This window comes from Astyanax mexicanus, chromosome 1 (assembly GCF_023375975.1).
Source record: "Astyanax mexicanus isolate ESR-SI-001 chromosome 1, AstMex3_surface, whole genome shotgun sequence".
Classification (NCBI taxonomy): Eukaryota; Metazoa; Chordata; class Actinopteri; order Characiformes; family Acestrorhamphidae; genus Astyanax; species Astyanax mexicanus.
Genome location: NC_064408.1, coordinates 122,311,079 through 122,324,265, shown reverse-complemented (window position 1 = coordinate 122,324,265; position 13,187 = coordinate 122,311,079). Strand labels below are relative to the sequence as shown.

The 13,187-nt window shown below is 38.2% G+C and overlaps 1 protein-coding gene across 34 annotated transcripts in view; it reads left to right on the top strand.

Moving 5' to 3' along the window:
• LOC103030810 (NACHT, LRR and PYD domains-containing protein 12-like) overlaps positions 1 to 11,770 on the top strand; it is a 300,969-nt gene extending 289,199 nt beyond the window's left edge. For 12 of the 34 annotated variants that reach the window (XM_049467995.1, XM_049468039.1, XM_049467982.1 and 9 more), the window contains 4 exons: positions 1,366 to 1,539; positions 4,412 to 4,576; positions 7,042 to 7,088; positions 9,879 to 11,767. In XM_049467995.1, the coding sequence (XP_049323952.1) occupies positions 1,366 to 1,539; positions 4,412 to 4,576; positions 7,042 to 7,088; positions 9,879 to 10,423 (931 nt within the window). In that variant the 3' untranslated portion in view covers positions 10,424 to 11,767. Of the gene's footprint in view, positions 1 to 1,365; positions 1,540 to 4,411; positions 4,577 to 7,041; positions 7,089 to 9,878 lie in introns of all 34 variants that reach the window. The other 22 variants (XM_049468083.1, XM_049468076.1, XM_049468065.1 and 19 more) reach the window with 5 other exon arrangements.
• The last annotated feature ends 1,417 nt before the right edge of the window (positions 11,771 to 13,187 follow it).

Below are 13,187 nucleotides of genomic sequence, written 5' to 3'. Positions count from 1 at the left end.
CGTTACCATTTCCGACACCCCGTTACTGCACGTTACTTTAGCCGCTCAATGAACTTTTTTTTTATTTTGCGCATACGGACAACGGCGCAAATGTGTGTGTGCGAGTCACAAGGGAGGGAAGGATGAGACCAGGGTTTCTCTAGGGGTCCGCAGGCTCATCCTCAGAGGAAGACAGTAGTCTGTAGTGAGCACTTGAAATCAGGGATCTCAAACTTTAAATTAAATTTTATTGTTAGTGCTGCGCGCACGCAAGAAAGACGCATCCTCTCCCCGTCCACCAGCCCAGCACATCCTATTCATTTCAGTAGAGAAAGCCGCTGCATGAGCGCAGACCCACCCTCCGGCTAAAAGGTCAGCTGTGTGTGATACGAGCCTCACACACATGGAGCCACGGAGGAGAAGCTGAAAACGGATTTATAGAACTATAGATCACAGTGAGGGTGATAAAAATCTTAAACTTACGATTGACTACATCTGTTGCTTGATTTGAATAACTAAAAACATCACGGGGGGGGCAATGTAACGCAATAGGCAAAACGGTGGTCAAACAGAAAAGGGTCAAAACCAGCAAACAGTAACAATACAGAGAGCTCATACCACAGTAGAACAGTCCAGGGTCATACACAGCAAGGCAATGGCAAAGGGCAATGGTAAAGGGCAGGCAAAACACAGCAAGGCAAAACACGATCAAAGATAGTGCTTTGTATGAGGATAATCCATCAATACGCGGAAAAGGTAGAGCAAGAAATTAGCTGCTTTTATGTTGATAAAAATCAGTGTGATTAGTTCCTGGTTGTGCCAGGTGTGGTGCCATGTGATCATAAGTGTGTGCAGTGTCAGATTAAGGTGCATTCTGGGCAATGTAGTTTGTTGACTGAAATCACAGGTAGAGCTGAGTGCAGGAGAAACTACAACACCCAGCGAGGCTCGGTCAGTGACAGGAGTGCTTGCAGCACCAGGCATGACACTTATCTGTTTTTGAATTTCTTCAGCATAATGTGTTGCTATTTAAGATCTTTTATCTGCTTCATGTTGTCAGACATGTTCTATTTAAGTGAATTCTTGATTCTACAAATCTGGCAAGAATCAGGCCTGGTTGTGGCTAGTAGTAAAATTGAACTCAGCTTTCCAGTAACTGTAGTTAATCACATTTAATTCATGGGGGTGAGCAATTACTTTTTCACGTAGCTTGGTTTAGATTGTCATTAAAAATAACACTTTTTTTTGTATTTACTCAAGTTATCTTTGACTGATATTAAAGCTTGTTTTGATATATATGTATGTATATGTATGTTTATATGTAAGTGTATACACTCCACTGAAAATTTTCCTCTTATGTTTTTGGCTTGTTTTGTTACTCTGCAGACTAGCTAGATGTAATCTTGGTCAAAAGATGTGTAAAAATCTAGGATCAGTTTTAAAGTTGGAAAGCTCCTGCCTGAAAGAGCTGGACCTCAGTAACAATGACCTGCAGGATTCAGGAGTGGAGCTGCTCTCTGCTGGAATGAAGAGTTCACACTGTAAACTGGAGACACTCAGGTCAGTACCTCCTGTTATTCATTACTGAATGGTAAATTTGGTTGAACCAAGTTAGTGTTACACTTTTATAAAACAGTACTATTGATATTGTTGGATTCTTTAATTCTGTAAACTTAAGACACTTAGGTCAGTAGCTCCCATTATTCATTACTAAATGGTAAATATTAATATAGTAGTGAATGGTCTACTGGTTCAAACTCATGTTATACGCTATGTTTTTTTAAATGACTGACACTAGCATGCAACCAAAACACAGAACTACAGTACAGACCAAAAGTTTGGACACACCTTCTTATTCAAATATGTATTGTATGTATATGTATATGTATTGTAGATTCTTACTGCATCAAAACTATGAATGAACACATGTGAAGTTATGTACTTAACAAAAAAAGGTGAAATAACTGAAAACATGTTTTATATTCTAGTTTCTTCAAAATATTGATTGCTGCTTTGCACATTCTCTCAATGAGCTCCAAGAGGTATTCACCTGAAATGGTTTTTCAACAGTCTTGAATGAGTTTCCAGAGGTGTTTAGCACTTGTTGGCCTCTTTGCCTTCACTCTGCGGTCCAGCTCACCCCAAACCATCTCGATTGGGTTCAGGTACGACGACTGTGGAGGCAGGGTCATCTGCCGCAGCACTCCATCAATCTCCTTCTTGGTCAAATAGCCCAAATTACACAGCTGGAGGTGTGCTTGGGGTCATTGTCCTGTTAAAAAATAAATGATCGTCCAACTAAACGCAAACCAGATGGGACGGGATTTCGCTGCAGGATGCTGTGGTAGCCATACTGGTTCAGTGTGCCTTCAATTAAAAAAAAATTCCCCAACAATGTCGCCAGCGAAACACCACTACACCATCACAGCTCCTCCTCCATGCTTCACAGTGGGAACCAGGCATGTGGAATCCACCCATTCACCTTTTCTGCATCTCACAAAGACACGGCAGTTGGAACCAAAGATCTCAAATTTGGACTCATCAGACCAAAGCACAGATTTCCACTGGTCTACCGTCCATTCCTTGTGTTTCTTGGTCCAAACAAATCTATTCTGTATGTTGCCTCTCCTAAGCAGTGGTTTTCTAGCAGCTATTTGACCATAAAGGCCTGATTTGTGCAGTCTCTTCTTAACAGTTGTTGTAGAGATGGGTCTGCTGCTAGATCTCTGTGTGGCATTCAACTGGTCTCTGACCTGAGCTGCTGTTAACTTGCGATTTCGGAGGCTGGTGACTCGGATGACCTCTTCCTGAGAAGCAGAGGTGACTCTTGGGCTTCATTTTCTGGGTCGGTCCTCATGTGTGCCAGCTTTGCTGTAGCACTTGCTGGTTTTTGCGACTCCCCTTGGGGACACATTTAAAGTTTTGGCAATTTTCCAGACTGACTGACCTTCATTTCTTAAAGTAATGATGTCCACTCATTTTTCTTTAGTTAGCTGATTGGTTTTTGCCATAATATGAATTTTAACAGTTGTCCAATAGGGCTGTCGGCTGTGAAGTAATCCGACTCCTGCACAACACAAATGATGGCCCCAACTCCATTGATAAAGCAAGAACTTCCACTAATTAACCCTGATAAGACACATCTGAACACCATTTCAGGTGACTACCTCTTGAAGCTCATTGAGAGAATGCCAAGATTGTGCAAAGCAGTAATCAGGGCAAAGAGTGGCTATTTTGAAGAAACTAGAATATAAAACATGTTTTCAGTAATTTCACTTTTTTTATTAAGTACATAACTCCCATGTGTTCATGCATAGTTGTGATGCCTTCAGTGAGAATCTACAATGTAAATAGTCATGAAAATAAAGAAAACGCATTAGATGAGAAGGTGTGTCCAAACGTTTGGCCTTTACTGTATATTTAATTTGTTAGTTCATCTAAGTAGTTCTTTCTCACAACCATAAAGGGACAGTATGTACTAAGTGAAAGGAAATGTTAAATGGCTACCATCTAGGCTTACAGACTAGCAGACAGTGATCTCACCAGGGTACTCTGAAACTCTACTGACATTCTCTGCTCTGAAGCATATACTCCACTAAAAGCCCACCTTTACTGTAAGTAATTTGTTTTCTTACTCTGCAGGCTAACTAGCTGTAATCTTGGAGTAAAAACATGTGAAAATCTAGGATCAGTTTTAAAGCTGGAAAGCTCCTGTCTGAAAGAGCTGGACCTCAGTAACAATGACCTGCAGGATTCAGGAGTGGAGCTGCTGTCTGCAGGACGGAAGAGTTCACACTGTAAACTGGAGACACTCAGGTCAGTACGTCCTGTAATTCATTACTGAATGGTACATATGGTTGAACCAAGTTATTGTTACACTTTTACAAAAGAATACTACTGATATTGTTGGATTCTTAAATATTTTTCATTGTATTTCCAATACTTTACAAACTCTTAAACTCTGTACTGAACAAGAATAATACTTACTCCACTGAGCATATGGCAGCACTTTATAGGTCTATATTAACAGTTTAGTATTGGTTCTGTTTCTCTGTTGACTGTAGACATCATCCTTCTTTTACCCTGTTCCTCAATGGTCAGGACCCCATAGACCACCACTAAGCAGCTCTTCAGCTTTCATCAGTGGTCACCGGAACATATAGTCTGTAATTAGAAAACAACACAGGCATAGTATTATGTTCAAGTAGTGTATATTGCTGAAGCTTTTAACATATTTTGACACTGAATATATAACCTAAAGAGCATTAAATGTGCTCATAGAATTTACAGTTTTCTGTAGTATCAAATGATAAACATAAACAAAAATATGTAGTTGTTAAAACCAGCTTTCTGCTGTCCGAATTCTAAATACAACGGAATATGATTTTCCTTCCTCTAAACTTGTCTCTTTGATTTTCCTCTTTTTGTGCAGATTATCTGGTTGTATGGTCACAGAGAAAGGCTGTTCTTCTTTGGCTGTAGCTCTGAGTTCAAGTCACTCCCACCTGAAGGAATTGGATCTAACCTACAACCACCCAGGAGAATCAGGACAACAGCTGCTCTCTTCTAGACCAGAAGATCCAGGCTACACAGTCAGGTATGAACAACTGTTCTGAGGTGTGTGTTTGAAAATTATAATTATGGTAAAAGTGGAGAATTAAATTATTAAGTTATTGTTCTGGGTGTGCACAATTAAACCGTGTAAATAACTAATCTATTTTTAAGAATAGCAAGCAGGTTCCATTAATCTTACTTGTTGTTTTGATATTGAACACAGTGTAAAAACAAACTCCCTATGTTTCAGTTAAGGAAAAAGTGCAAAATATGTGCAGAAAATCTGACAGTTTTTATATATTAAGATGTGCAATCTGGAATTAAAACAGCAATTTAATTAGCAAAATTAATTAAATTAACCACCCAGCACCAGTAAAACACATAATGACACACTCTCACAAACATACACTCACACAAACACACTCACACAAGCATACACACCTAAACAAACACTCACACAAACATACATACAATCACAAATATACAATTTTTGTGTCACGATAATCTGGAGCTGTCATGACATCATCTGATGAGCTGCACTGTCAGAACTTAACCACATGAATGTGCTTCTCCTAAAAATCTCAACAAAGACTGGGTCTGAGAATGTGTATGTTTATAATTCATTTTAAATAACATAAATAAAATATAGCAAAAGTGCAAGAGCAAAATAAACTCACCCATTAAAATGTTGAAATATTATATTAATACATAAATTATTTTAAAAAACCTTTTTATGTAACGAATAGCTACATAAGCTAAACATACCTATTTCAGTAGATTACAGGCCAAAAGCGTCAAATTACCTGGAGCAGTGGATTTGATGTACCCTGCATTCCAGCCCTCTGCTGATGACCTGCAGAACTACACTGAACCCTGCAAAAGAGAGCGGATGAGCGTAAATCCCGCCCACAGAAAACACTGATAGATCCACCGAGCACAAGAAGAGACCAATCAGGACGTAAATCTCACCCAGAGGCAAACTGCTGGCTTTGGTGAAACAATTGAACCCATTGGGGTTCGTCGTACAGTGGTGCTGCTTATTGAGTGCAATCTGAAAGCACCTTGAAACAACGGATAGGTTGCCAGGTCTGCATAGAACCTCAAGGGGATATTTGTAAGGTCTGAAGAGACTCATGTGAGATCATATAGGAGATACGTTGTTGGTTTATGGAAAAACCGAGTAGAATACTCAAGATAAAATTTTATTCACCTCCATTATAGGATGATTACTTTCAACATATTGAAAAAATCCCCTGTAGTTCAGCATTTTGTGAGCTTCAGTTTAAAAAAATATTTTCAATCATATATTTAAACTTTGAAAAAAATATATACATATATTGTTAATATCTTGCCTCGTCTCATTCTCGTAAACCCAGTAGTGTCTTGTGAGATGAGTGTCTCGTCACACGCCTACTACGTTAATCAAAACAGAAAATAAAAAGTGTCTCACAGATAAAATAAAATTTTCTAGTCAATGAAGGTTTTAGAAATTGCATAATTTAGTTTTTTTATGCCAAGTCCAAACTTCACGATTTAAGCCAGTTTTCAGTTTTCAGTCACTGACAGTTTTTTTCAGTAACTAACTACAGCCAGTGTGATCATGTAGAAAGAGAACCACGGGTCCAAACCGCATCTTCTTCATGTCCAGAGTTTATAGAGAGTCCGAGCACTTTCTGTTTGCTCTGTTATATCACTGGTAAACTCTAAAGGGATCTCACAAGTGAGTCTTCTATGAACGGGGGGTAAATGGAGCTAAAAGCTAAAAACTTTAAATCAAAATTAATAATTAACTTTATGTTCTGAATATTACTTTCATTTTGGTAGTAGTAATAATTTATTTGATTAAAAATCAAAAATCAAAAAGTGTGCCATTTTTCTACAGTAAACAAGTTTTACACACTAAAGACACTAGCATCTCTGTTACTGTGAGCTGATTGGATGGTGAATTTACAGGCTTGAGAATGTTTAAAAGGTTTATAACTGAAGTTTAAAACGTTATAACATTTATGTCTACAGTGCTGAAACATTTGATATAGTTCTGTAAGGATGACAGAAGTACATATTTTATTCTAAACTGTACATTAGTTCTGGAATATTTCACATGGTGTAAAATCAAGTTGTTTTTTTTATCCAGTCTGGTGGCATCCTGAGCCCTAATAATGAAAATTGCGTCACTGTCCAAATATTTATGGGCCTAAATGTGTTTACATTTTTATTCATTACTTGTTGTCACTTAAACAGTATATTTTTTGTTTAAATTATGTTTGTTAACTTATTATTTTTTTGCTAAGATTTTTTATCATGTAAAAAAAAAAGAAAGAAAGCTGCACTTTCTCTTTGTCTCCTGATAAAATTCAATGATTTGAATTATTTAAGTATCACAAACGTCAAACACTATGAATTATTCTGAAAAAAAATTGGGAGGACAGCAAATAGAGATAGAACAAGAGAGACTTTAGTTAACACTGTTTTCTGTGTGTGTGTGTGTGTGTGCGTGTGTTTGTGTAGAATGGAATCTGGAGGGGTAATCAGAATAAAACCAGGACTAAAGAAATGTAAGTTAAACACAAACACACACATATATACACAGATACACTCACACAAACACACTCACTCACACAAACACTCACTCACTCACACAAACACACACTCACTCACTCACACAAACACACACTCACACAAACACACACACACCTATACTCACAAACACACACACACACACACACAAACATATACATACATAAACTCACACATAAACACACCCACACAAACACACACAAACACACACTCACACAAACACACACTCACACACACTCACACAAACACACACACAAACACACACTCACACAAACACACACACAAACACACACTCACACAAAAACACACACTCACTCACACAAACACACACTCACTCACTCACACACACACTCACTCACACAAACACACACTCACACAAACATACACTAACACACACTCACACAAAACACACACTCACACACACTCACACAAACACACACTCACACAAACACACACTCACTCACTCACACAAACACACACTCACTCACTCACACAAACACACACTCACACAAACATACACTAACACACACTCACACAAAACACACACTCACACACACTCACACAAACACACACACACACAAACACACACTCACTCACTCACACAAACACACACTCACTCACTCACACAAACACACACTCACTCACTCACTCACACAAACACACACTCACTCACTCACACAAACACACACTCACACAAACATACACTAACACACACTCACACAAACACACACACACACAAACACACACTCACTCACTCACACAAAACACACTCACACAAACACACACACACACAAACACACACTCACTCACTCACACAAAACACACTCACACAAACACACACTCACACACACTCACACAAACACACACTCACACAAACACACACTCACTGACTCACACAAAACACACTCACTCACACTCACACAAACATACACTAACACACACTCACACAAAACACACTCACACAAACACACACACACCTATACTCACAAACACACACACACAAACATATACATACATAAACTCACACATAAACACACACTCACACAAACACACACTCACACAAACACACACTCACACAAACACACACTCACACAAACACACAAACACACACTCACACAAACACAAACTCACTCACTCACACAAACACACACTCACACACCCACACACAAACATACACTAACACACACTCACACAAACACACACTCACACAAACACACACTCACACAAACACACACTCACACACACACAAACACACACTCACACAAAAACACCCACACAAACACACACTCACACACACACAAACACACACTCACACAAAAACACACACTCACACAAACACACACAAACACACACTCACGCAAACATACACTCACGCAAACACACCCACACACTCACACAAACACACACACAAACACACACACACAAACAAACACACAAACACACACTCACAAACACACACTCACACAAACACACACTCACGCAAACACACACTCACACAAACACACACTCACACAAACAAACACACACTCACACAAACACACACACAAACACACACACACAAACAAACACACACTCACAAACACACACACACACTCACGCAAACACACACTCACACAAACACATACTCACACAAACAAACACACACTCACACAAACACACACTCACACAAACACAAACTCACTCACACAAACACACACTCACACACCCACACACAAACATACACTAACACACACTCACACAAACACACACTCACACAAACACACACTCACACAAACACACACTCACACAAACACACACTCACACAAACACACACTCACACACACACAAACACACACTCACACAAAAACACCCACACAAACACACACTCACACACACACAAACACACACTCACACAAAAACACACACTCACACAAACGCACACACAAACACACACACACAAACAAACACACACTCACACAAACACAAACAAACACACACAAACATACACTCACACAAAAACACAGTTACACAAACACACACACAAACACACTCACACAAACACACACTTACACAAACACACACACACAAACACACACACACACACACACACAAACACACACTCACACAAGCACACCCACACAAACATACACTCACGCAAACACACCCACACACTCACACAAACACACACACAAACACACACACACAAACAAACACACAAACACACACTCACAAACACACACTCACACAAACACACACTCACGCAAACACACACTCACACAAACAAACACACACTCACACAAACACACACACAAACACACACACACAAACAAACACACACTCACAAACACACACACACACTCACGCAAACACACACTCACACAAACACATACTCACACAAACAAACACACACTCACACAAACACACACTTACACAAACACACACACACAAACACACACACACACACACACACAAACACACACTCACACAAGCACACCCACACAAACATACACTCACGCAAAAACACACCCAAACACACACTTACACAAACACACACACACTCACACAAACATACACTAACACAAACACACAAACACACTCCCTCACACACACTCACACAAACACACACAAACATACACAAACACACACACACACACCTATACTCACAAACACACACACACACACACACACACCCACACACACACATGCACATACACTCGCAATCACATACACATGCACACACTCTCTCTCTGTATCAGTGCAGTGTGTGTAATGTGTGTTCTTGTGTTCAGACGGCTGTGATTTCACACTGGATCCAAACACAGCTCACCGCTCTCTCTCTCTGAGTGAGGAGAACAGGAGGGTGGAGTGTGGAGAGGAGCTGCAGTCGTATCCTGATCATCCAGAGAGGTTTAATAGGTGTCTGCAGGTTCTGAGTAGAGAGGGAGTTACTGGACGCTGTTACTGGGAGGCTGAGTGGAGCGGGAGGAGAGGAGCTGAAGTAGCTCTGAGTTATAAAACCATCAGCAGGAAAGGATCAGACTGTTGGTTTGGAGGGAATATAAACTCCTGGAGTCTGAACTGCTCTGATAAAAGATACTCTGTTTATCACAATAATAACAGAACTGATCTCTCCCGTCCTCCCTCCGGCTGTAGGAGAGTAGGAGTGTATGTGGACTGTCCCGCCGGCACTCTGTCCTTCTACAGAGTCTCCACTGATACACCCTCACACACTCTCACACACTTACACACATTCTACACCACCTTCACTCAGCCCCTCTATGCAGGGATTGGGGTTGGTTCTGGCTCCTCAGTGACTCTGTGTACAATAGAATAACCCTAACAGTGTGTGTGTGTGTGTGTGTGTGTGTGTGTGTGTGTGTGTGTGTGTGTGTGTGTGTGTGTGTGTTTGTTGGGGAGATTAAGAGATTTAGGAACCCAAGTTGTAGATATCATTTCTTATCTAGACTACAGATTTACTCATTCAAACTGATTCATCCATCTACAGTTTATCACATTGTTTATAATTATTGTAATTAAATGTATTTCTTTATTCCTATAATTCATATTGTTATTTTGTTAGATTAATTCGTGTCATTATTGAATTTTTATTGACAGAGCTTCTGTTACTGTTACACTGTTTAACATTTGTATGTGTTTCTTTATTAGTATATTTCAGGTATTATTTGAATTTGTATGTGTTTATTTTTATTTTATTTATGTGCTGCTTTTACCTTATTTTTGAGTTATTATTTTGGAGCTTTTATTAATGTTACACTGTTTAATGTTTGTGTCATCAGTATTTAATTTGCCTGTGTCCTGTGCTTTTCTTTATTTAATCAAACCTAGTGGAGTCATATGATTTATACATTTAATCAGATTATTAACGACAATATTCTGTGATTAATTACGACTAATTGTACTTCTTCTTCTTAAGACGCAAGTTTTTATAGTAGATGTTTAAATGTTAATAAAAGAATGAATGTAAGAAATGTAAAATGTAATTATTTTTATATTAGTGGTGTTAATTAAATACTAGTATATACTTGTATGTTTTAGGGGAAATAAAGCTGATGTGGGGTGCTGGAATAAAGAATGCATAAATTAATTAATTAAATTAGATAGAGAAAAGTTTTTTTTTTTTTTTTTTTTTACTTTTTTTGTAAATATCTCGGCTCGGTTCTTTTGAGTATTACTGTATAGAGTCGCCATTTTTAGGACCAAATCAGGAATTGGCTGGCTATGTAGTTCTGTCCATTTATGTTGCCTTATCAGTGTATAAATCACCAGAGAAAAACAGAATTATCACCATAAACACATGAAAACATTAAAAACTCGACAGAATACCCCGGCTAAGCTAAAATAAAAAAAGCTTAGGCTGTCTATACACTAAACGACTTTTAACAGACTGAAGTCTCACACCCTCTCACATCTAGAGACTCGTCACAGACTTTTTACTCACAGGCTAAGATTTTATAAGGACTGGGGATCACTAACTGCAAGACTGCAACTAGATTCTTTCTGAGATTATTTCCCATCATGCTTTTGGTGGAGTTTACATTAAATATATATATTACATATTAAGTTATAAATAATGTGTATATTAATACTGTGATTTATCAGAGTATTTATAACTTTAGTCCCTATTAAATGTTTATTTTTCTGCCACATTGTTAGTTCTTAATATTTTTTAATAGAATATATTTTGTGTTTAACTCGTCCTATAAGCTTCATTACCCCGTTTTTGCTACAGCCTTGTATAGTAAACAATTACAGAATTTCACTGCTGTACATTTGCCTTTGTTTTAGATAGAAATAATGCAATAAAGAACATCATTCCTGCAAAATGTGTATTTATTAAATTTGTTTGTATCAAAAATAACAATAACTGCACAATAAGACAAAGTAGTGCAAAATAAAATAGCTTTAAGTATAATCATTTAAAGGGCTACCTGTGTTTAAAATACTGTACATATTAAAGTAAGGACCAATAAGACCTATTAACTGCAAAATCTGTTCTTTTTAAAATCGTTTGTACATGAACAGTCACGTGAAATATAGTCTTGCCTTTTTTCGTAGCTCTTCTCCTATTGGTTGTTGGCATTGTTCTTGTCACCATTTGCGTGAGCCGAGTCTCAAGACTTGTGATAATATTAAACACGGTTGATTTTATCAGAAGGTCAGGACGCGCACCCAACTCACTTTCAGTCCTAACCACCTTACACTGAACCATAGAGAGGACGCGACAGCGACTCGACTGCAGCTCGACTCCAGCCAGACTCTGGTGATTTTATCCTGGAAATCCTGGACTCTGGAAATCTGTCTGCAACAGAGAAATCGCTTGAAAATCGTTAGGTGTAAGGTCGGCATTAACTGATTTAGATGTTGTTAGCACCACATAAATCTGTTGCTTGTTGACTAGTCAGAAAAACAAAACAACATATCTACAAACATCTATTTTATTTAGGTATCAGTTTTTCTTCTAAAGTAAGATGCTAATTTTACCCACCCTTCAGCACTGACTTCAATACTCAGGACCCCACAGGATAGACCACCACAGATCAGCTATTATTATTTGGGTGGTGGTTTATTCTCAGTACTGCAGTGACACTGATTGACAGTGTATGTCATGTATTTTGTCTCTGTATGTTTATATTTTAGCTGCTGTAAAGAAAACAGGTGTGGTCAGTACTTCTCTCAAACTCTCGTTCTACCTCTAACTCTACTTCACTCAACTCATTAAACCTCACTCTACATCACTGTAGCTCTTTCTACCTCACTGAACCGCACTCTACCTCACTTTAATTACACTATTCCTTTACTTCAGCAAGAAGAAGAAGCAAGAAGAATATTCCCAAATCTGACTAATAAATATTTTCACCATGCCAATTTTATAATACAAATTTAAAACGCTGTGTACACATAAACATAAACTCATACTAAAATTTAAGATTGAGTGATTTCGGTGTATTTTCATTTAGAAGAACTGGCCTTTGACTTCCAAAATGTCATGTGGTGCCACTATAATTTATCTTAAAATTAATACATTTCCTTAATATACTTAACTTTTTTTAAAACAAATTCCCACTAGTATAAAGTGT